This window comes from Dasypus novemcinctus, chromosome X (assembly GCF_030445035.2).
Source record: "Dasypus novemcinctus isolate mDasNov1 chromosome X, mDasNov1.1.hap2, whole genome shotgun sequence".
Lineage (NCBI taxonomy): Eukaryota > Metazoa > Chordata > Mammalia > Cingulata > Dasypodidae > Dasypus > Dasypus novemcinctus.
In genome coordinates this window covers 15854884-15877063 of record NC_080704.1, presented here as the reverse complement: position 1 = coordinate 15877063, position 22180 = coordinate 15854884, and the positions used below count along the sequence as shown (strand labels likewise).

At 44.1% G+C, this 22180-nt stretch overlaps 1 protein-coding gene across 1 annotated transcript; it reads left to right on the top strand.

Moving 5' to 3' along the window:
- The first annotated feature begins 80 nt into the window (after positions 1–80).
- GEMIN8 (gem nuclear organelle associated protein 8) lies at positions 81–21358 on the top strand. Its single transcript, XM_004484315.4, has 4 exons — positions 81–231; positions 7498–7542; positions 8160–8607; positions 17462–21358. Exons 2-4 carry the CDS (start codon positions 7531–7533, stop codon positions 17716–17718), a joined length of 717 nt encoding a protein of 238 aa, XP_004484372.2. The 5' UTR covers positions 81–231; positions 7498–7530; the 3' UTR covers positions 17719–21358.
- The last annotated feature ends 822 nt before the right edge of the window (positions 21359–22180 follow it).

The following is a 22180-nucleotide window of genomic DNA, read 5'->3' as shown; positions in this document are numbered from 1 at the left end:
CCCAACTGCTGCGCGCGCCCGCCGGCCGGGCTCAGCCCGCGGCGCGGGCGTGACGTCACGGGGGCGGAACTTCCGGTATCGCTGCGCTGCCAAGTGAGCCACAGCGGAAACGCATTTCGGGTCGCCGGGGCAACAGCCTCGTCCCTCCCACCCCCTGCGTCTCCGCACCGGAAACTCGACCCCCTCCTCGGCCACCCCCCGAGATCTGCAAGCTGCGCGCCTTCCCACGAGGTGACTGTGGGGATGGCTGGGTGTCCTTTGGGGAATGAGGGAGGCGCCTGGAGGCCGGGGGCCTGGCTTCCTCCGAGTCGCCGAGAGCGGAGATCTCGAGCGGTCACGTTGTCGTCTTAAATATCATCCTCACGTGGCAAAAGATGGGGCCAAGGGCCCAGGAGGTTCCGAAATCACTGCTAGTTAAGTGCCAGAAGGGACTGGTCCCAGAGGCTTTGCCGCGCATTGGAATCGCCTTTGACCATTCTGATGCCCGGGCCCCCACCCCAGACCGATTAAATGAGAAGCGCTGGAAGTGGGGGACCGGGGATTCGGATGTGCCGAGAACCACCGTGTTCGGCTAGGTCTAGAGGTGAATTCGGACTTTGCCCATCCCGCCTACTTAAGATTTGGGGAAGGGGGGGGGGGGCGGTTCTTTCTTTTCCCTTGCACTTTGACCTCTGTGGGAGGCCAGAGTTTTGGGTGGAAGTTATCTTGAGGACACTTGGCGCCTGCTGTCGGTTATGCCCCTTACCAATTGAGGTGAAGAATGTCTTGGCCTACCCTTCTGTATCGGTCTGGCGGTGGAGTTGAACCAGCAGCCACCGAAGAAGGTTTTAGCTCCGAAATCCTAAGATGCCCTTAGCAAAGTTTGCATGGTTCTGGACAGTTTTATTTTGTTATTTCAGTCATGATTTTTGGAATTGTTTAACAGGCTAGGCTCTGTATTCAGTTGTTTTTCACCTTAAGTCGAAACATTACTTGAATGTCTAGACTAAAACTTAAAAACTCACATAACACTTCTGGGGCTCCCATGCATTGTTGGGTGGGGGAGTATACTCTTTGAAAATATATCAGAGTAGTAGTTCCTTTGGGGTAGCGATGTGAGTAGGAAGCTGTTTCTTTCAAGAGTGTCAGTAGCTTTGGAAAAGCCTAACTGAAGGCAAGGTCGCAGTAATAAAGATCCCCTCTGTGTGTTCATTGCTGTACTGGAAAAGTATACAGATACAAACCAAAGCTCCAGAGAGAAATTTTCATTCCAAGTGTCTTACAGATGTTGAAGGCTTATTTTGTTTTTTGGGATTCAGCATTTAGGTTTGTGAGAAGACGAGAGGAAACAAGCTGAACAAATCAGGCTGCAGTGATGCTTAGAGAGTTTACAAACTAGGTACAGAACTCTTGGAGTTACTTCTCTCCAGTCTGGCTATCCAGTACTTGGACAAGTGAAAAAAGAACATAACTGTAATTCATCAGGGGTCAGATGGATTGAAAATATCTTTGTCAACATAATAATGTTTTTAAATGTCTGCTTTCTGAACAGATATGAGGCCTTTTAGAGTTATTCTAGTTAACTAGCTACTTTATTTGTCCCTTGAGATGAAATTAGGAGGAGTGTATCAGTAAACAACTGACAATCATGAGCATCCAAGGACAAGAAATAATAGCTATTATTTTTATGCCGGAAGGAAAATTGGAAATTTAAAAGAAATCCATTGCAGAATCCATGCCTACAAGTAATTAATGATATGCCATTTTAATTCAGCAGGGAGGGTTTCCTGTATACATTTATAGAAGAGATAAAACTTGAAATAATACTCCTGAAATCTACCGGTAGTGTTTACCACTTTAGTCATGATTTTTGCTGATTTGCTCTCCATTTGCTGTGCCTGCCTGTTCGACCCTAAGCCTCTATGGTCCTACTAGGTTTTGCTGTATGGAGGATACACTTGCACTGAAGTGAACTCACCTGTTTCGTCTTTTGTACTGTGTTAACATTCTGTTGCTTTCAGTTCTCCCATTGCCTGTTGTGTTCATATGTCAGAGGGTAACTGTTTTTGTGCGGCCTCATATTTCACTTCTGATACCGACACTAGTCACGTGGGGATTTCAGTGAACTTGCCAATAAATCCATTCACAAATCCATCACCCTTGCTGACAAATTGAACAGTGCCCTTCTGTGGGTGGAATGTCCTTTGTATGGGGAAAAAAGACAAGACAAATAATTGTTAGCCACATCCTCTGAGTCATTCTTCCTCATGTTGTGCATTCTTTGTGGTCACTCTTGGTACTGAACCACCCACAAGATGGTGATTTGGAGTTTGGGGCTGAGGGATCGAAGGGTAAATACAAGTCAGTGTTTGGGCTCCCCCGCCCATCAGTCTTTATGGCAGCTGTTGGAGACAGGGAGGTGCGGGCTTTAGGAACATGGAGGCATGTGCACTTGCGGGAGGCTCCCGTCGGCCAAAAGATGGAGCTTGGACTCTTGAGGGTGGAGGAAAGCCTTTCGGATTTGATATCCAAATCACTAAGCAGGGGCCATGCAAAGCCACAGGAGGGAGCCCATGAGGACACCACACCAGATGAGCTTGCCAGGCTCCAAGTGAAGCCGGTGGTAGGGACAGGGCCTGCCCAAGTAGGTGGCAGGAAGCAATGCTTGCAAAAGCCACCATTTATTTTTCTTGGTTACCAGTGTGTATTATTAAAAGCCGTCTTCTCTGATGGGGTGATTACCACATATACACAGACTCATTGGTGTTGCATAAGGATGAAATTTATATAATTTAGATTTCTCCCTTTACCTTTATTTTGCTGCAGTTTCTGGCAGACCCCCTCTTCTTCCTGGAAACAGTTCATACTGGAGACCTACCTAGGTGCCCAAAGTTATCTGGTAGGCTCAGAGAACCAAGTCGATGGGAGCCTTTTAGGAAAGACTCTGCTCTTGGTGCTTTAGCCAGATAACTTCCTTAATGACTGACTTTTATTGTGACTTTTCTATGCAAATATTAAAACAGGTAAGTTTTCATGCATTTGATTTTCAGAATTCTGGTGGAAAACGAAGATAGAGAGGAAAATCCAGTTCCAGAGTATAAATTTTCATGTTGAGGGGAATTTGGGTCTTTATCTGATTGTTATGACACGTTCTATATCCTATATCTACAAGAATATAAATCTGCTCTAAAAAGAATACACAAGATGGCACTACCTTTTACCAAAGCCACATTATTTGTGGAATTTATTAATAGCTCAAATGGAAACAGTCACATTTATCCATTAAAAACTACAAAACTCTTGTCTGTTTTTCTTCTTGTCTATTCATGCCTTTAAAAATATACCAGTACAGATTCATTGAGGAGAGAATGCCATTTTTCCAGAAGGGCTGTATGGGAAAATACATCTCTCAAGCCTTGGAGGCTGTGTCTTGGGCCCATAGGCCTCGGCAGCATTTAGTGAATGACCTCAACCCTGTTTTTTTCCTTCCTTCTTTGGAGGTTGAGGACAGACAATGAATTCGGTGTCTGTCTAGCTGGGGCTCAGCTGGGCAGTGACTATTATGCCATTGTGCTCACTGGGGCCGGCTGCCCGGTTTGTATTGCCATGGATTCCAGCCTTCCCTGACATGGCCAGTCGCTTTTCTTTCAGCTCCACCATCCCATTAGGCGACAGGTTGTTGTTCAGTTCCCGAAGGCTCATGCCACTAAAGAGTAGAAGACACTCCTAGGGAGGTGGGGGTATAAATCCTAAAATTAAATAACATCAAAAGGACAGCTAAATCTGCTGCCACCCAAAGCGTTCTTTTCTTTGAGCTGGGGGTAGTGTCGGAAAGTGTTGCTGTGATGTCGAGAATGACTGGCTGCTCAGAAACCCCGGCTGTTCTGTTCTTATTAGAGCCTTAAGCTCTCTGTGTGGAAGGAGTAACCCGCTTTAAAAAGTTAGCAGGACCCATTTTCAGAGGAGGGTCTCACCTTGCCTTGGAAGCTAACTGGTGAGGTTAGCAGGGAAGAGCGTGCCTGCCTGCTGCCGGGGAATGGTGGCCCCGAGCCCTCTCCTGTGTCCTGTCGTGTTGCTGGGTTCCCGGCCAGCACGTGGAGCTAGCAGAGACTCAGACAGAAATCGTGGCACTGAGGCCTTCTAAGCCTGGGATCAGTGGTACTGCCTTGCAGGAAGGTGTGTGTGTGTGTTTAAGTCTTTGCATGTCTTTCTAGCTCTTTAAAAGAAATGGTCCGATTTCCTTAGTTTGCCATGGAGGCTGTTGGGGTTTTTTTGGTTCCAAATATTAGGAACTGGTAACCAAGATGGCTGCTGGCCCTAATCACAGCTTTCTTGCTTCCAGTGGGCCTCTGCTGAGTCTAGTCATTGATGAGGCATGTGGGAAATGCGCAGTTCCTCTGCTGAGTTCCAAGTGGAAAGTGAGGCACTATTAAGATGCTCAACGTATTGATGGCAGAATCTATACAGCCTAATAATGTGTTAACAGAAAACGGGGCAAAGATAATGACCCACAGCTGTGGCTTGTTTGTTTCTTTCTATTTGTACTACCAGGGAGCTAAGAACAGTTTACATTTTTAAAAGGTGGTTTAAAAAAAAGAAACACCAAGAAAATGCCACAGAGACTGTATGTGGCCCGCAAACCTAAAATATTTACTATTTGGCCCTTTACAGAAAAAAGTTTGCTGATAGAAACCAAGAGTAATATTGGAAATACCAAGCTAATAATAATCCTAAAGCTCTCTGCAAACTGCTATTTCTTTTAAAATGTTTTTATATACCTTACCTTATTTGATTTTTGAGATTAATCATCCATGCCCACAGACTGTTTAAATGATTAACAATAGGATTTTAGAGGTCTTACATGTATTTTTGTAAAAGGATCTAATGTGTAGGTGAAGGAATTGGGTCAAGGAAAATGACAAACCCAAAGGCAATGTGAGCATATTTGACACACAGCCCAGGGCTCTAAACTTCCTGGAGGATGGTGGCAGATTTAATTATCAGGGTCCCAGTGGCCAGCACCATAAGGAAAGCATAATCAAAACTGAACAGATTTGCTTACAAAGCTGGCTGCATTCCACCGTTCCCTAACTGCATCTTCTCCCAATGGCCTGGGTCTTAAAGAGTGCTAACACCTAAGATGATTAGTTCAGACATTTTCTAGATGTCAGCAGTGCTGGGCTGAATCTGCTTCTGGTTCCATCACTGGAATTGGCTTTCTTTGGTCATCTCAGCTCATTTCCCTGGCCTCTTTCCTGCAGAAAGTGAAGTGCTCCGAGCACCCCTGGCATGATTTCTGGGGCCGTGTAGCAGGGCTTCCCTCCTACCAAATTTTGAATTGAACCAAAGGCACAAGCAACCCCCCCCCCAACCCACCCCCATTGAACCAGCCTTTGACGATTGAGCAGTGTGGAGAGCAGCATGCATGCCTAAGCCTCTCGTGGCTTTTCAGAGTATTGTGGCTCCCGCCTTTAAAGCCAGGCTGTGCTTCCCAGTTATAAAGAGAACCAGGATCCTCAGAGGTCTCCAGTGCTGTCCAATCACGATGGTGACATTACATCTTTGTAGCCATCAACCTCCCAATTCGGAATTAGTTGATCCTTAAATCTGCTTCTAAGTATGTCTTCAGAGGCATAAAGGTCTGGATTCAGAACTCTTCATTTCCAGAAGACATGCCGATGTCTCCTAGGCTTTTCTAGTTTCATTCCTCTGCTGCTTGTTAATCTATAAAAGCAAATTTGATTAAGATGCACATGGGATTCACTTTAACGTCATTATGTGCTGTAGACTGTGAAAGCTCTGCGGACTTTAGTGCTAGGAATATGAGACCTGGCTGCAATGAATAAGCCACTTAAAGGCTTCTCCTCACAGCCTAGCACTCAAGGATGTGCTGATCTCCCCCATAATTTCATTTGTGTTAGTCTTAATTTTCTGGGCCCTTTGATTGGATCGCCTATTCTATGTACTTTTTCAGTAGCCTGTAAAACACAAAGCAGTTAACTGGGTCTTCAGGGAATTGCTTGTGTTTTTCAAAAATGTTTAAACTATAGTTTAAAAGCAAAGTGAACTTATTTTACACTTATATTTTTACTGCATCTGTTAGCTCCCAGTATACATTCACTGCATCCCGAATTTAGAACAGGGACCTGGAAGCATGGGCTACGTTTAAGATAAGTTTACAGATGGTCATGTCGGCCTTCTTGGAAAATACCCTTTCTGGGAGTGTATCTTATTAAAAAGAATGTGAAATGATCTCTTTCAGCTAAATCTTAAAAGAAGTGGTCAATTTAACATCTCAATTTTTAATATTAACCGTAGCAGAAACATCTGATAGAGATTGCTGAGTAAGTTGTTTGTTTCTTAAGTGTGAGGATATTTCAATTCTACCCTGTAATTAAGTGAAGTTGGACAAATAAGACTCCTTCAGGATCTGACTTCAGAAGTTTCAAAACCTAAAGAATGGTTTGCTCTGCATTATACTGTTACTGGTTTCATCTCACAGATTTGTAAATTCTCATTCATTTCAAGATATTGTTTTTGTTTTTTTTTAAAGGTACATACCAGGGTAGGCTGAAATTTTAGTAACTTGGAATGCCTCAACAGGAAAAAAAATTAAATTCCTATTTTTAAATAGGTTGTTAGCTGCATATTAAACTTTACTTTTTGGTAGTTCATGCAAATGAATCAGTAAATAAACAGGTAGGTAATAGTAGCAAAAGGAATAAATCCCAGCAGAGCAAAGCTGTTTGGAAAAGACAATTCATGTGATCACTCTGTGTGGAATCTCTATGGGGACACTTTTTCCTGGGAGCAGAGTCATTGGGCAATTGGAGTGTGGTCTCTCACGTGGAGAGATGCTTATTATAATCAAAAACAAACCAAAAGGGCTCATTTGGGGGGAATTAAAATCTGGGGCACAGCCAAAGCTGGAGAGGTCTCTTTAGGGAGGCTCCTTCAGGTCCCAAACCTAAGGCAAAACACAACACAGGTTTCTGGTAAGTTGGAAAGATGTATTCTATTCGAGTCTTGGGAAATCCAGGGTTACTTTTTTTTTTTTCTCTTTTGTATTTTTTGGCTTTTTCTTTTTTCTTTTTTTTTCTTTTTTGGGGGGTTAATTTAAATAGGCAGTGGCTACAGTTTGAGGATTAGTAAATGAAGTGATAGTTGTTAACTTTTAGTTTGCATTCTGTATATTAGCTTTTATGTACATACTAACTCCTAAATATTTATATGGTTATTCCCATAGACATTACTTTCAATAAGGAAACAGGTAAGTGGACGGCAAATCTTGCAGTGTACCATGGCCCAGTTAATCATACCTAAGGGGATCCCTCCTTTTCAAACCACAAGGTTATATACCTCAGGTGCCAGGGTCTTGGGGGATATGTTGTATCACAGTCAGGCATGGTACTGGGATGAGGCAACCTCTGGAGAGCTGGCTAGGCAAACCAGGAAGTAGCCCCGTGTCTCCCAATCCTGTGCTGATCAGATGTTTGCACTGCGCTTTTTCTGTCTTAGTTTCCGTGCCCATTTGGACTTTCACAGTCAGAGATGGAAGCACAGGTAAGTTTTTTTTCTTTTTAACTCAGAAGAAAAGGTAAATTTTAGTATTTAAAATCTTGGCATTCTCATTCCATGATGGAGAAAACCAAAGAGATACATCCAGAAACGAAGAGTAAAATTTCCGTTGGGTGCTTTACTAAACACCCTTTTCCCCAGGCATTGAGGGGGCCGGGTGAGCAGGTGTTTAGGAGGCACAGAGGGAGGGACCAGAGTCCATGTTCATCAGTCCTTGTGGTTCTTGGCAGATCATTTTTAACTTGGAACTCATCACTCAGTTGCACTGTGGAGAAATGGCCAGTGCAAATTGTCGCTCCCCTCCCTGAATCTTATCTAAAAATGATCCTTATTAGCCTCTGTCCCCACTGTCCAGTGTGCTGCCGTAACCTTAAACTAATTGTCCTGTGTGTACCTCCTGTACACATATTTAGAGAGTTAGTGTGCCTACCCTTGGTGTCCATTGTGGGTACGGGCCGGTCAGATGTTTTTGGCCCAGTAGCCTCCTAATGTCGGAAGGCATTTAGTAGTTACTCAGTATCAGTTAGTTGGCAAACCATTAGTTGATTTCTCTTGAGCATGAACTGTTTTGTGTCTACCCTATACTTCCCTTCATTTTATAGGCGTCGTCATCGCAAGATGCTGAGCCTTGGTATTTTCATCCTGTGTATGCAAGATACTGGCAACATTATCATCAAGCAATGGCGTGGATGCAAAGCCACCAGCGCGCCTACAGGAAGGCCTTAGAATCCTATTACAGCAGCCCCTGGTTCTCCCCCCCTGCCGTTTTCCCCCCCAGCTCTCAGCAGCGGGAGTATCCTCAGTCCTCTCACCATCATTTGGCCTCCCAGGATTCTCCCTATAGATACCCACATTCTAGAAAGTCTGGGCCCCATCCACATGGCAGCCGTAGGGCCCAGGCGTCCATGAGAGTAGTCCAAGCTCCGTCCGTGGAGGAGGAGACAGAGAGCGAGTCAGACATGGAGATAGAATGCGACCTGAGCAATATGGAAATCACCGAGGAGCTCCGCCAGTACTTTGCAGAGACCGAGAGGCACAGGGCCGAGCGACGTAAGTTTGGGCCTTCGGTCTCCTTGCGCCTTTCCTTTCCTTTCCCTGCTTTTGGCATTTTTCTTCCCGGACATACATTTATTTTATAACTCCTCGTTTGGGTGCTGATGATATTCCAAATCCAGTCCTAAGCCTGGAAGAGCTGTGGTGATGTTTCACCTCAGTGATAACAGCTTCCAGAGTTATTTTCGTATAGGGCTTTATTTTTAGTTCCAGAACAAAGCTTATCCTAATAGTACCTCTACCAGTTATTGAATGTCAGACACTCCACCAGATGGTGTGTGTGTGTGATCCCTAATCTACACAACAGCCCGTCAAGGTAGTAAACTTGTTAGAAATGAGGGAAACCAAGCCTCGCAGAGGTTGTCTTGCTCCTTGGCACACCGCTGTTAGGGCTAAACCAAGGGCTGCCTGGCCCCAGCTCCTGTGCTTGTTCCTCCCCACCAAGATGTTTGCCTAAGAGCGCCTGGGCTTGCAGTTCAGAGGCTTTCCCAGTGCTGCAGAGCTCTGGAATCTTAAGTAGCTCTCTTCAGAATAGAGAGCAGCATGAAACTAAATAGAATAAAGAGTGCCTCGCCCGGAAAGCGTTCCTGTTGGGTCCTCTTTTGAGGCTGGCTGTCCCTGGGCTTAGAGAATGGCAATAATGGTCTTATATCATCAGTCAGAAAGCAAGCATTTTCTTTTTTCAATTTCTTGCTAACTTGCTACAAAGACCAAGGACTGCTTTTTGTGCTTTCCTTACAATTAAATCCCGCCAGCCCATTTACATTTGAAGTGCTTGTGACAGATATACAAATGCCTCTCTCCCTGTTATAGCCAGTGTCCAGTCTCCATATTTTTCTGGCTGAGGTTTAGTTGTATGACATTTTACCTTGAATTTTCTAATAAACAGAAATGGAGAACACTGGGAATGGGAGAGTTTCATTTCCATCTTAAATGATCTGTATTTTCCTAACGATGTACTAGCATTTATTGAGCCCCACTGGGGGCCAGGAACTGAGCAGTGGGCTTTGTGTAAAGTATTGTGACCTTTAGTCTCTTTTACTGTGACTCTAAACTAAGCTACTCATTCAGTTCTTTTACTTCTCATCTTTTGATTAAACTGTTGTGTTTTTTGGTGCATGTGAGAAAGTATATCCAAACAAGTATTTTCTATTGCACATAAGTCCATTTCTTTCCTTGATCTCCAGAAATGAATTTTACCTTTTTTTCAAAATACATCCAAAGCAACTCTTAGTCTAGTTTAAAAATATACAACACATGAGGGAGAGGAGGTGTGAGCATGCCCACATTTGACTGGAGTCATCTTTGTTATGGGCTTAAAAAAAAGAAAATGTGATCATAGTAGGGCTTATTTCTGTTGCCCTTACCGGAAAGTAGAATAACATTTGTTTTCCCTCCAGAGATGGACACTCTTGTGATGGTACTTGTAATTAAGGATGGAAGCAAATTCCAATCATCTGTCAGGCCATTTCGAATGATTTGCTGCTTTCAAATAAACCTGATCATTATTCAGTAAAAAGTGGATATGAATGAAATGAAAATAACAAAATGTGTCTTCTCAATCTAGGAAAAATCTTTTAATAGTTCTGTTACAGATATGGTTAAGAGCCATCCTTGAAAAACAAACAAACAAAAAAGAACCATCCTTGTTTCTACCTCTTGCCTTTGTCAGATGGAATTCTAGGTAACTAAATGCAGTCGTGAAAATTACCTGCTAAGTTGTGCCAGGCACTTGAGATTATTTTAAATGAATAAATGATATATCTCAGTATTAATTACAAGCCTTAAACCAGAGTTTTTCAAATCGTGTTCCATATAGTTCAAAATTTGCCATGATTCCATGGGACATTTTACAAAGTGAATTAGGCTTTGAGTGCTTTATAAACTTTTTGAACTTCATGTTTTAATTTGCTATTATTCCCAAATCTGTTTATTTTACCTCAGAGTTCCAAATTGCACTATCATCATCACCCTCTGAGAATTATCTTTGTTCCCAAACGCAATCTGTGACTGAGACAAAAGTAAATCATCTAGATCTTGCCGTGTCTGTGAAGAAAACACATTACATATGTCTTTTACCATAATCTAGAAGATTAAACGAGATAACTTAAAAAAGCTCATAGAACAGTGTCTGGTACAAAGTCAGTGCCCAGTGTTCATTGTTACAGTTAGTTGCTAATAGTTGCTAATAATCCATTTTTTAATGTGCACTATTAACCATAAACCAGTCATGCCCTGATGCTCTTTGCCCTGATGAATGCTTGATTGAAATTCAGTATATTTTTTAATATAGATGTTCTGTGAATGCAAAAAGTCCATACAGTTTTGCTCTATACAGCCCTTTTCAGAGTATTACATTGATTTAGAACATTAAAAACTTAATTGTTTTGGCATCTGTAAGATGTAGTTATCAACACAGTTTGGCAAAAGTAGTCATTAACACAACTTTTAGTTCTGTTTCAAGGATGTGCCTGATATAATTAAATAGAGTAGAACTCATGGTATAAGAAAATGAGGCCACTTTCGTATCACTGCTAACAGCACTAAGCACATCCAGCTTCTGCTTCTTTGTGCTTTTAAACTTGTAGTTATAGCATAATTCAGAGCTCCTTGTCCTGGAGAGTCACATCCGGCAGAGCAGAGGAGCCTCTCTGCGATGTGGTTATCTCCCGCAGTCTTCCCCGCAAGTGTCATCAAGCAGCACCACGGCAGTGGCAGATGTGAGACTTGTCCAATGAGGCCTAGAACAGGCAGTGGTATCAGTTGATCAGAATCAAGTCTGATGCTGAAGACATGGTCCTGGTTAGAAGAAGCTGCCCCAAGAATGAAATCGAGGCCTTAGGTTTTCACCCCCACTTTTGGTGGTGTGTGGGATGACCGTGTCCCTTCAGGCAGGAAGTGAAGGAAAGAATTCATATGTAAACAATTCAGATGGCCATGGCACTTTCCAGGCCATTACGGACAGGAGACACGCTCGTGGAGGTTTTGTTACAAACACAGTTGGGAGATGCTTTCATAAAGAGATAAGGGACTCAGAAGTGGCAATACTCAGTTCAAGTTTTTTTGTTTTGTTTTGCTCTTTGAACCATGAGAACTTGTTCAGGAAGTGCAAATTCAACTTGGAACACGAATCTTACAGAACACAGAATTTTATAAAATATGACTAGCAGGGAAAAACTCAGCTAAATTTGAGAGATTTGAAGTTTTCATTATTATTCACTTCCACAGGAGCATATATATTATACAACTTGTCATCTGGGTCTTGTTAAATCTTTTCTGAGGATAAAATCCTTCGGATTGGACAGGATGTTCTTGTTTGGGAATACTCTCCTTCCAGAAAATCTCTAATTTAACATATTTCAACACAGATTTTAAGTAGGATAAATAACTCCATTTGTGCAGTGGGAACATACATGCTTTTGATTATGTTATATGTCATCATTTCCTAATAAGTTATTTCCGTTATTTAAAACTTCAATGATAACATTATTTATGGGAAAGTAGACAGTTTGGAGTTTTCAGTGTTTAGTTTCAACTGAACTGAACTGAAAATAAACTGTGTTTTCAGTCACTTGTGAGAAAAAGTATAATTTTTAGACATGAAAATCAGGCCATCGATCGAGACTTGCAAGATTATATTCCTAATACTCAGAGGCAATAAGTTAAAAGATATCGTTCCCAATAGAGAATAAGGCCCTTCAAACATTGTTGTCTTGGGCTTGAGTCACTCAGACATTTTATCTGTTGTGTGGTAGGGGTAGAGGTTGGGTTAAAATGGGGACATATCCTCAAAGAGCACCCTGCTGGGAAGAGAAAACAAAAAGAAATTTAGAATGAAGCAGGGAAGATTCATCTATGGTGTGGTTCATGATTCGTTATACAAATGAGGGGTAGAGCCAGTGAAATCAGCAAAGGGCAAGCATCATGAGGTAGTTGTAGAGAAATGGGGTGTGCTTTTGGCCTTGAGGGACAGGGGACATTTGGAATAAGAGGGAAGGAAAACAGGTTGAGTCTACTACTCCCCACTTCCAGAGGGCCCATATGTCTTTTGTCTACATTTGATGCGAGGCATCTCCATTGTGTGTGTCCACCTGAATAGGAAGATCTAAACTCTTGTTTCATGCTAGAGGCCCTTCTGGTTCTCCCGCAGTATACCCTCTGTGGGCATGCAGTGAGCCGTTTGGGCCTGGTCAGTGAGGTTAAAGTGTGGGATTGTACTGATTGTACTGATTGAAGATAAAATCTGCCATGTATGTGTTGGGGGTGGGGTGCTGAATTCAGATGCTGGGAAGTTGATAAAACCAATGAGTTGGATGATCCGTGTGAAAGATGATACATGTAGAAAAGTGGAAGGGAGAAAATGCACTTTTCCCATAGTGGGAATGGTGACTGTCCACTGACTTTGTGACTAAGTTGCTAATGGGACGAGAGATGTGCAAAAGGGATGTCAAGCCCTTTAGGAATGGTGGCCAGTTCTGCTAGCAAGCACCTGGGTTCTGGGTTTGTTGCCACCAAGCCAGAAATCAGGTATTTGCGAATTTACACCAAGTCTGTCCTTACCCTCAGTCATGCTAAGATCATTAATTCTGTCAGGAAGACATGCTGGTCTTAGAAAATTGGGTGGGGGGAGAGCATTTCTAAATACTAGTACCTTTGTATGCTTTGTCCTCCAAAATGTTCCACCTTTGGTCTAATTATGTGCAGAATGTGGAGTGAATGTTTTCCTGCTATGTATGGAAGGTTCTCCGAAGTCCAAGTAATTTCCCATGAGTTCTTTTTCCTTTATGGGCTCTAAGGCTATGTTGGTAACATCATGAGGATGTATAGGTTGAGGCAAAAAATATCAAGATTTCATATCCAAAATCCAGGTGGAAGCTAGTAAAGTTGCTTCTTATAATATTCTTTTTCTTGTTTAAACCTACATGCATATTAGCCCAGTTTGAAAGCTAGGATCTAAAAGACTACTTCTGATTTGTATGTAACAAAAAATTCATTTGGCCAACTATCCTGTAAGAAAAAAGTGCTTGGAAACGTTGAATCCCACAGCTGTTTTCAATAAAAATGACCAAACTCTCAATCACAAGGGAACCATCCGATTCTTTGTGAAGTGTGAGGTTCATACTGCTTTAGTCAGATGATCCTCCATCTGGTTGGCTGAGCCCTTACCTTGTTTTGACAGGGAAGAAAAACTGCCAGTGATTGAGAACCCTTTCTTTCAGTGGGAGGAGGGAAGCGACACAGGAGAACAGAATAAGCAGATGCCTTCAAAAGACTGTATTACATTCGAAGGTTTGCGTGGCCCCCTAAATCAGTATGAGGTAAAGCCCTTGTAGATGCTAGCTGTAAGCCCCAGTACCTACCTGCTCCGAGGGTTTTCGGTTTTAAACTGGTCTTCAAATCTGTAGTCCAGCCTTAGAAAGAACTCTCTCTCTTTTTTTTTTTTTTTATTGTGTGACTAAGTTAAGGTGACTCGACGGAAACAGGCTCACACCCCATCTCCTCCGCACCCCTTGCCTCCCCTCTTCCCCCAGCTCCTCCGCTCTGGTGGTTCTGAGGAACCCATGGGAGAGCCGTCCCCAGCACCGTTTGAGGTTTGAGCATCTGTTTCCCTATTTCTGGGTTGTCATCACTTTGGACTTCCTTTAACAGCATCTGGAAGGAAAAGAGTTGCTTTCAAAAAATAGTGAATTGGAAAAAAAAATCATAATAATGAATTGCCTTTGTCCAAGCATGCATCGTTTCCTGAGCGCCTGCTTTGTGTCAGGCGGTGCGTGGTGCTGGGGGCCCAGCAGCCAGCGGAGACCATAGCGCTCCGCACCTCCCGAGACTCCCGCGCTGGCGGCCCCAGGGATGGCGGGCCCGGTGGGGCCGGCGCCCAGGCTTCTCTCCCGCTGTGTGCAAACCCACGAGCTCTCCAGAACTCTCTCCAGAACTCCTGAGGGGTGGGGAGGGGGCCAGGGTTAGGCCCTGATTTGTACTATGAAGCCTGGGATGGAAGCCCAAGCAGAGAGTCAAGGGCAGAGGGCTATGCTTTTTATTTTATCCTAACACTGTGCGAACTTGACGGATGGTGAACACCTGTGATGGCAGCCCACGGGTCATGCTGGGAAAACCGCACAGGCTTGGTTGACTGCTGCGCTGGGTTGCTTTGTCTTGACCGTGCATCCCATGCACAGACGTCAACACTAACGTTTCTCTCTGTATCTAACTGTTAGGCCGGCTTGATATTTCAGATCGTTTTTGTCAGCAGCATGGACTAAGAGAAGCATAACTCTAAAGCTGTTAAGTTAGAAGGAAAAGAAACGAGAGATGCCAAAGTCGAAAGGGTAAATTCACACATTTTAACAGCGGGAAACAACACTTACTAAGATAGCTCAGACGCTGGTGTTGATTAAAACTTCTGAACTCAGAGACCCCAGTTCAGACAGGAAGCGAAACCTCTGTTGTGTAACAGAAACCCATTGGCAAGGCTGATGGTGGTCTTGGGGCAGACTTACTAAGAGCGGCGGGAACAGGGTTTTGGGTGCCCAGCAGCCCCACTGGCGGGGGCATCTCCTCCAGGTAGACAAGGAAGCTAGAGCTGTAGGATGGGCCACGTATCCAGGTCTGCCCGTAGGTGGACCAGTGCGGCACCCCAAAGCCTGCAGAAGAGGTATCCTGGGATCAAAGGAAAGGCAGGGGCTCAACCACCAGCCCCACCACCTGCCCGGCCAGAGGTCTTGGAGGGTGCTGTTCTCGTGACGTTTGCCAGAGGCGAGTGTGAAGTACCTGTATCTCCTCTGAGAGGCTCTGGCACATCTTCAGGCCTATCACTGCCCACCCCCAAAGCCAGTTTCTGAGTCACCTTCCCTCTTCCTTCTGAGAGCATCAAAGGAAGCTCTCCCCTTCAAAGTCTTAGGGACGAAATGAAGAGCAGTGGTTAAATCATCACAGGACACAGCGGGAGCTCTATACTTTCCCGTGGATTAGGTTCTCTTTCATTTCCTTTGTTTGGCAGGCATTCAGCTCATCCCTACATTACTTCCTCATGTGAAAATAAACTGCAGGTGTTCTGAGGCAGAAACAGCCCCATATCCGTGATTCTCATACTACCTCCACCCCCACCTAGAGATGTTTGGGTTCACTAGTCGTGCAGACATGTTTAATAACGTCTTCAAGTGCCTAAAGCGCCATGCCTGCAGTGCCAAGGCGATCTTTCTCCATGGCGGGATTGTGGAGCAGGACTGGTGCCTCTGCTGTGGAAGCGTCTGCCTGTGTCCCCTTGATGCGCTCGCCGCTTCGTTCCCCCCAGATGCTGTGGGGAGGCCCTGTGTTCCCACTGGTCTTTTCTTTCCTGAGCAAAGCATGACGTGCGTCATTGTCTTTTTCCCCTACACCCGTTTTCACTCCTTCAGCAGTAGTGTTTCCTTCTGTAGCAATAGCAGTTAGAGATCTGTGCATGCTGCTGTCAAGTTCTCTGTTTTTCTTGACACTGCTTCCAAAATCTGCAAGTTGGCTGAATTTTACCTTATGCAGCATTGTTTTGTTGCCATTTTTGTGTTGCTGTTTACATAAGGATAAAAATTAGAATACTGGGACTTGCCCTAGTAAAAAATACAGAGGAGAGAAGAAATTGAATGAATAAATGCCTGTTGCTTTACCAGAATATATTTAAATGAGTAGGATTCAAAGTATATAATTATATCACTTGGAATTTCACCACGGCTAACCTGTGACATGAGAAGTCCAATCCCATTTAAGGGAAAATGAACTTGCTATTGCACATTCGTTCAACATACCAGGAAGAGTAGAAGTCAGAGGTCTTCATTGCATTTGCAGAATTACCACTTCTTCACCCTTTTACCTTCAGCAAAGTTTGGCTCCCTTAGCCTTTCACTGCCTGGTATGTTTGTGTTTTGAATCTATTGCAGGGTCTTTGTTGCATTAGTTCTGAACTTTTTTTCTTTCCCAGGTTACTAAAAGCAATGCCTCTGCCAAAGGTGTGGCCTCCGCACCCCTCTACCACCTCATTGGTGGTGGTATATTTCTGGCAGCCTGGATTTCCCTGCAAGCTTTGCATTTCCCTGCCGGCCTGGCACACTGTTTCAAGCTACGTGAGCTCCATGGTCCGACCCTACCTGAACAGGTTGTGGGGTGAGGCATCTAGGCGAAAAGGGAGAAACCAAGGTGGTTTCTAATTGTTCTCTACCCCGGTAATTTCTGATGCCATGTTTCCTTCTGGCTTTTATCAGGGTATTATAACCACTGGTAAGTGAACTGAGCTTCCTAACCAAGTAGAGAATGTGCAGGCTGCACCTCATGTCTTTGTCTGCCAGGGCCGCTGTTACCAAGTCCCGCAGACTAGTTGGCATAAATAGCAGGAATGGAGTAGCTCATGGCCCTGGAGGCTAGGGGCCAGAAGTCTGAGACCGAGGCACCAGCGGGGCTGCGCTGCCTTTGGCAGGGGAGATGCTGCTCTGCGCCTCTCTCCTGGCTTCTGGCGGGCAGGCAGCAGCCGGTGGCATTCCTTGGCTTGTGGCGGCATAACTCAACCTCGGCTCCTGTCACACATCCGCCTCTCTCTCACTGGTCATATTGGGTTAGCACCCCCTATGCAGTCCAGTTTGGCCTCATCTTAACTACTAAGATCTTCAAAGAGCCTGTTTCCAAATAGGTCACAGTCACAGGACCCGGGGCTAGGACTGGAGCATGCCTCTCTGGGGGACCCAAGCCAACCCAGAACCCCTCCAAATGGAGTGAGCATGTCTCAGCGGGCACAGCTTGAAAGCTGGGGCCGAGGGAACTGAGGGCCTCCGCCGGCTGGCCAGCAGCACAACTCACCTGCCCCTCTCCCGCCTGCGTTCATTCCCAGGGCGGCAGCAGCAGCTGGACGAGGCGCGCCTGGACGACTACGTGGGTGCCGACCACGACCTCTACTACATCACCCGCCGCTCGGTGGAGCCCCCATCCGAGAGGCCCGGAGAGAGGCGCCAGGCCGAGATGAAGCGACTGTACGGGGACAGCGCCGCCAAGATCCAGGCGATGGAGGCCGCCGTGCAGCTGAGCTTTGACAAGCACTGTGATCGAAAGCGGCCCAAGTACTGGCCGGTCATTCCCCTGAAGTTCTGAGGGCGCCCCAGGCACAAGGAGCCCTGAGAATGCTGTCGAACAGGGTCCCCGGCCGCCACCCCCTTCCATTCGTACACACTCCCTTCCTTCATCTCTCCTGTGTATTTTCTCAGGGAAAGGGGATTTTATTTTGAGAAATAACCATGTTCACCCAAGTCTAGGTGCACCTGTCACAAGGATAGGTACACGTCAGCCACATAGAAAGGCAGGCAGGATACATATTGTTGCCAACCTAAGACATTTTCTCTTGACATAAAATGACAATTTCTTATATATTAAACTGGGTTTTAATGTCACCGATAGTGTTCATGTTATTAAAGTTCTTGCCTACAGGTACTGCCTACTTTTTCCATTTTTTATATTTTCTTCCTAATGCAGCCAAACTCTACAAATGCCTTAAATGAGCCAGATGCCTTCTCCAGCTAATTCCTGTAGACCCCACTGAAAACGATGCAAACCCACAGTAAACCAAATGCTGCAGCTCATCACACTTCTGTAAAGGGACAGAGAATAAATATTTTGGGGTTTCCAGGGCATATACTCTGTGTTGTGACCGTGCATCTCTGCTGCCATCACAGGAAAGTAGCCATAGACAATATGTAAACAAATGGGTGCGGCTGTGTTCCAATAAAACTTTATGTATAAACACAGGCCGGGGGCAGCATTTGGCCCATAGGCTGTAAAGCCAACTCCTGCTCTAATGAATTGAGAATCCTCTGTCTGAGTATTCCTGTCACTATAGAGCTTGAATGTTATTCAGAACTGAGAGCAGACATCAAGAAGTCCCAAGCCTGGTCACCTCTGCAGTCTCCTCTGTTGTAGAAAATGTGTAATTGAGCTTTTAACTATAAATAGCAAGTATATATTTTTTCCTGCATATATGCAAATTATCAAATATATTCTCCCTCTTTTTCCTGTTAATGCAGTAAGTTAAATTGGTTTATTTTCTAATGTTCAATAACTTGCATTTCTGAGATAAACCCAAATGTTCATGATATATTCATTTTATATATTGCTTTAGTGCAGTTCATCTTTTCTTTGGATTATGAGATTGGCCCACAATTTTCCTTTCTCCTAATGTCTACTTCAAGATTTTGTAGCCTCATTACATAGTTTTGAGAATGTTTCCTCTTTTTTTCTATACTCTGCCAAGTTTTGTGTTTGCTTAAAATTGTTCCTTCACTGACATTTTGGTAAAATTTGCTATTGAACCCAAACCATGCCTGAAGTGTGTATGTGTGTGTATATCATTTTGTTTTTAAGGTGGGTTTTATATTTTAAACTCAAGTCATTGTCTTTAATGGTTATATAAGTCTTCAGGTGTTCTCTTTACTCTTGAATATAGAAAAATATCATCCATTCATCTAGATTTTCGAAATATTGCAATGAAACTTCCCATAATATCCCCATATTATCTTGTTAATATCTGTATCATCTGCTATGAGGTCCTCTTTATTTCTGCTATTGTTTGTGTTTTCTTGCTTGCTTATTTGTATGCTTGTTTCTTTAATTAAAAAAATTTTTTTTTCTTTACCAGAAATGTTCTAGATTTGCAGAACAACTATGCATAAAATACAGGATTCCCATATACCATCCCAACAACAACAACTAGCATTGGGGTGGAAAATTATTAAAATTGATAATAGCACATTCCCCCAAGTACAAGGGCAAAGACCAGAGAAGAACGATGGTCCAATGATGGACCCTTAATACTGATGACTATATTTAAGAGCCTGTGTGCTTGAAATTTCAACTAGGCCTAAAACTGCAGGGTGCCTAAGAGTTACTTCCTGAGAACCTCTGTGTTGCTCAAATGTGGCCACTCTCTAAGCCAAATTCAGAATGTAAATGCATTACCTTCCCCCCAATGTGGGACATGGCCCCCGGGATGAGCTTCCCTGGTGCTGAGGGGTTACTGCCGAGCAACAGCTGGTGATGCAACTAGAAAAAGACCTTGAATAAAAGGGGAAAATTGTAAAGACAATGAGTTTATATGGCTAAGAGACTTCAAAACAAGCCGGAAGGTCATCTGAGGGGTCACACTTAAGCACATCTCAGCAGGATCTCAGAGATAGCCAAAGTAGATACAACCCCAGGTAGTGGTGCTCCTGAGGGCTATAGAGACACCTGGGTCCTAGAGTCATGATAGGTGGCTCTGGGGCTTGGTACTTTCCCAGTGGGCCCTACATTGGAATTTGTGATCCTGAGTATGATGGAGTTGGACTCAGGTGTTACTTCTCTACACATGCCTTTTCTGTCACTTTTACAGAACCTCTGGTTGGCACTGGGGTTGGTGTATGCTCAGGAGACTTGACTCTCTGGACTGTCTATGTGCCAACTGAGCCCTGAGCCTCAGCATAATTGCAACAGCTACTCTCTGGTTCATTAGACTTAACCCAGGTCAGCTAACAGGGAGGTGAGGATGGTCAGGCACCACACCAGGGAACCGAGAAGGTCTGCAGCTGTAAGCAGAATTCCATCCATCAGCCATGTGGGATCTAAGCCCCCTCTTGATTTAGAGGTGGAGTGGACATCACCATCCCAGGGTCCACAGGATGGAGGATAAAATATGGATTAGAGTGAACTTACTGGTATTCTACTATAGAACTATTGTGACTCCAGCAATTGAAGAAACTATCATTGATGTGGAGACTGCCTGTGGGAGTTGCTGAGAGCAGGGAGAGGGGGAAAAGAGGTGTGATGTTGGGGCATTTTTGGGACTGGGAATTGTCCTGAATGATATTGCAGGGACAGATGCAGGACATTATATATCCTGCCATAACCCACTGAATGGACTGGGGAAGAGTGTAAACTACAATGTAAACTATAATCCATGCTGTGTAGCAATGTTCCAAAAGGTAGTCATCAAATGCCATGAATGTACCACACTAATGAAAGAAGTTGTTGATGTGGGAGGAGTGGGGGGTGTGGGGAGTGAGGTATATGGGAACCTCTTATATTTTTTATTGTAATGTTTTGTGTGATTTATGTATCTTTAAAAAATTTTTTAATTTTTTTAAAGTCCAAGGTTTAATTTTGGGTTCACTGTGTAGTGTTCCATGGATTTTGTAAAATTCCTATTCTGTTATCACCATCTGTACAAGCTAAGATTTCCCCTTTTGATCATATCAGATATATATTTCAGTGCTGTTAATTGCACTCACAGTGTTGTGCTACCATCACCAACATTCATTACCAAAACATTTCCAGCATTCCAAATAGGAACTCTGTATATTTTTAGACTTAAATATATTCTTGATAAGAGACTACATCTCATTTCTGAGAATGAAAGTTTAAAACTTGATGTAGCAGTCTACTTATAAAAATCTAGTTGCCTTTGAAATAACGTCATTGCAGTGTGTTTCCAGGGTGAGCCCATGTTGACCTGAGAAGATTAGCACATCCATCAGAGGTTGGCAAAAAGATTTAGTATTGACATGTTTCTCCCTAAGAGCGCTTAGCTTCCCATTTCAGCCCTTGCTCTGAGACAAATGCATTCCTTTCATCAGCCCCAGTGCTTATTTTTCCCCAGGTCTCATTTTATTATTCAACTTTCAATTTGTACTTGGGTATTGCTGGCAAAATTCAGAATTAACTTTCCCCTGCAGTGACACATGATTAAAATTTCAAATCTTTGTTACTTCTCTTTTTTTCTTTCTAAACTCATACGCCAAAATATAAAATAAATGTGACCCAGGTATAATACAAACCCAAACCAGTCTGTAATTGCTGAATTGCCATGGGATTTTGAGCCATTTGAGAGTGAATTGTTTCTCTTTACAAAGCCCTCTCAAACCTTCCCCCAAAGTAATTACCATGGCAGTGCCATGCCTGCTGGCTCTGTGACCGCAGGCAACTTACTGTCCCCTCTCAGTGCTTTGTGGTCCTGTCTTTGCAGTGGGGTGCAAATAATTCCCCCTTGTGGGCTCTCTGGGAGGACACATTGAGTTAATCCCTATAAAATTCAGTGATGGCCACATGGGAAATAGTCCATCACTGTTGACTCTTATTTATTCCCTTTCTTGAAAATATTGGCAGAGAGAGTGCCGAGTATAAAACTTTCTCCAGGTATGGGGGGGGGGGGGCGGGCTGTCCTGTGCACTGTACGTACGGCGCTGAGCAACATCCCTGATGGCTACCCATGCAGTGTCATAGCAACCCACTTTTCACCTGATCATGACACCCAGAAATGCCTCCAGACATTGCCAGATGTCCTGCAGGTGGGGCAACAGTGGTGGAGGAAGGTGAGTGGCAGCGAGGGCCCAGGGCTGCCAAAGCTCCCTGGGCTTGGGGGACTACAAGTGGTTTGGCAAGGCTGGAACAGAGAGTGCCTCTGGGTGCGAGCTGGAGAGAAGACTAGATGCATAGGCACCGCTCAGATTACCAAGGGCATGCAACAAATGAGTTTGAACTTTCTCCCGAAGAGCTATGGGGAGTGCTAGAACATTCTGACGGGAGTGGG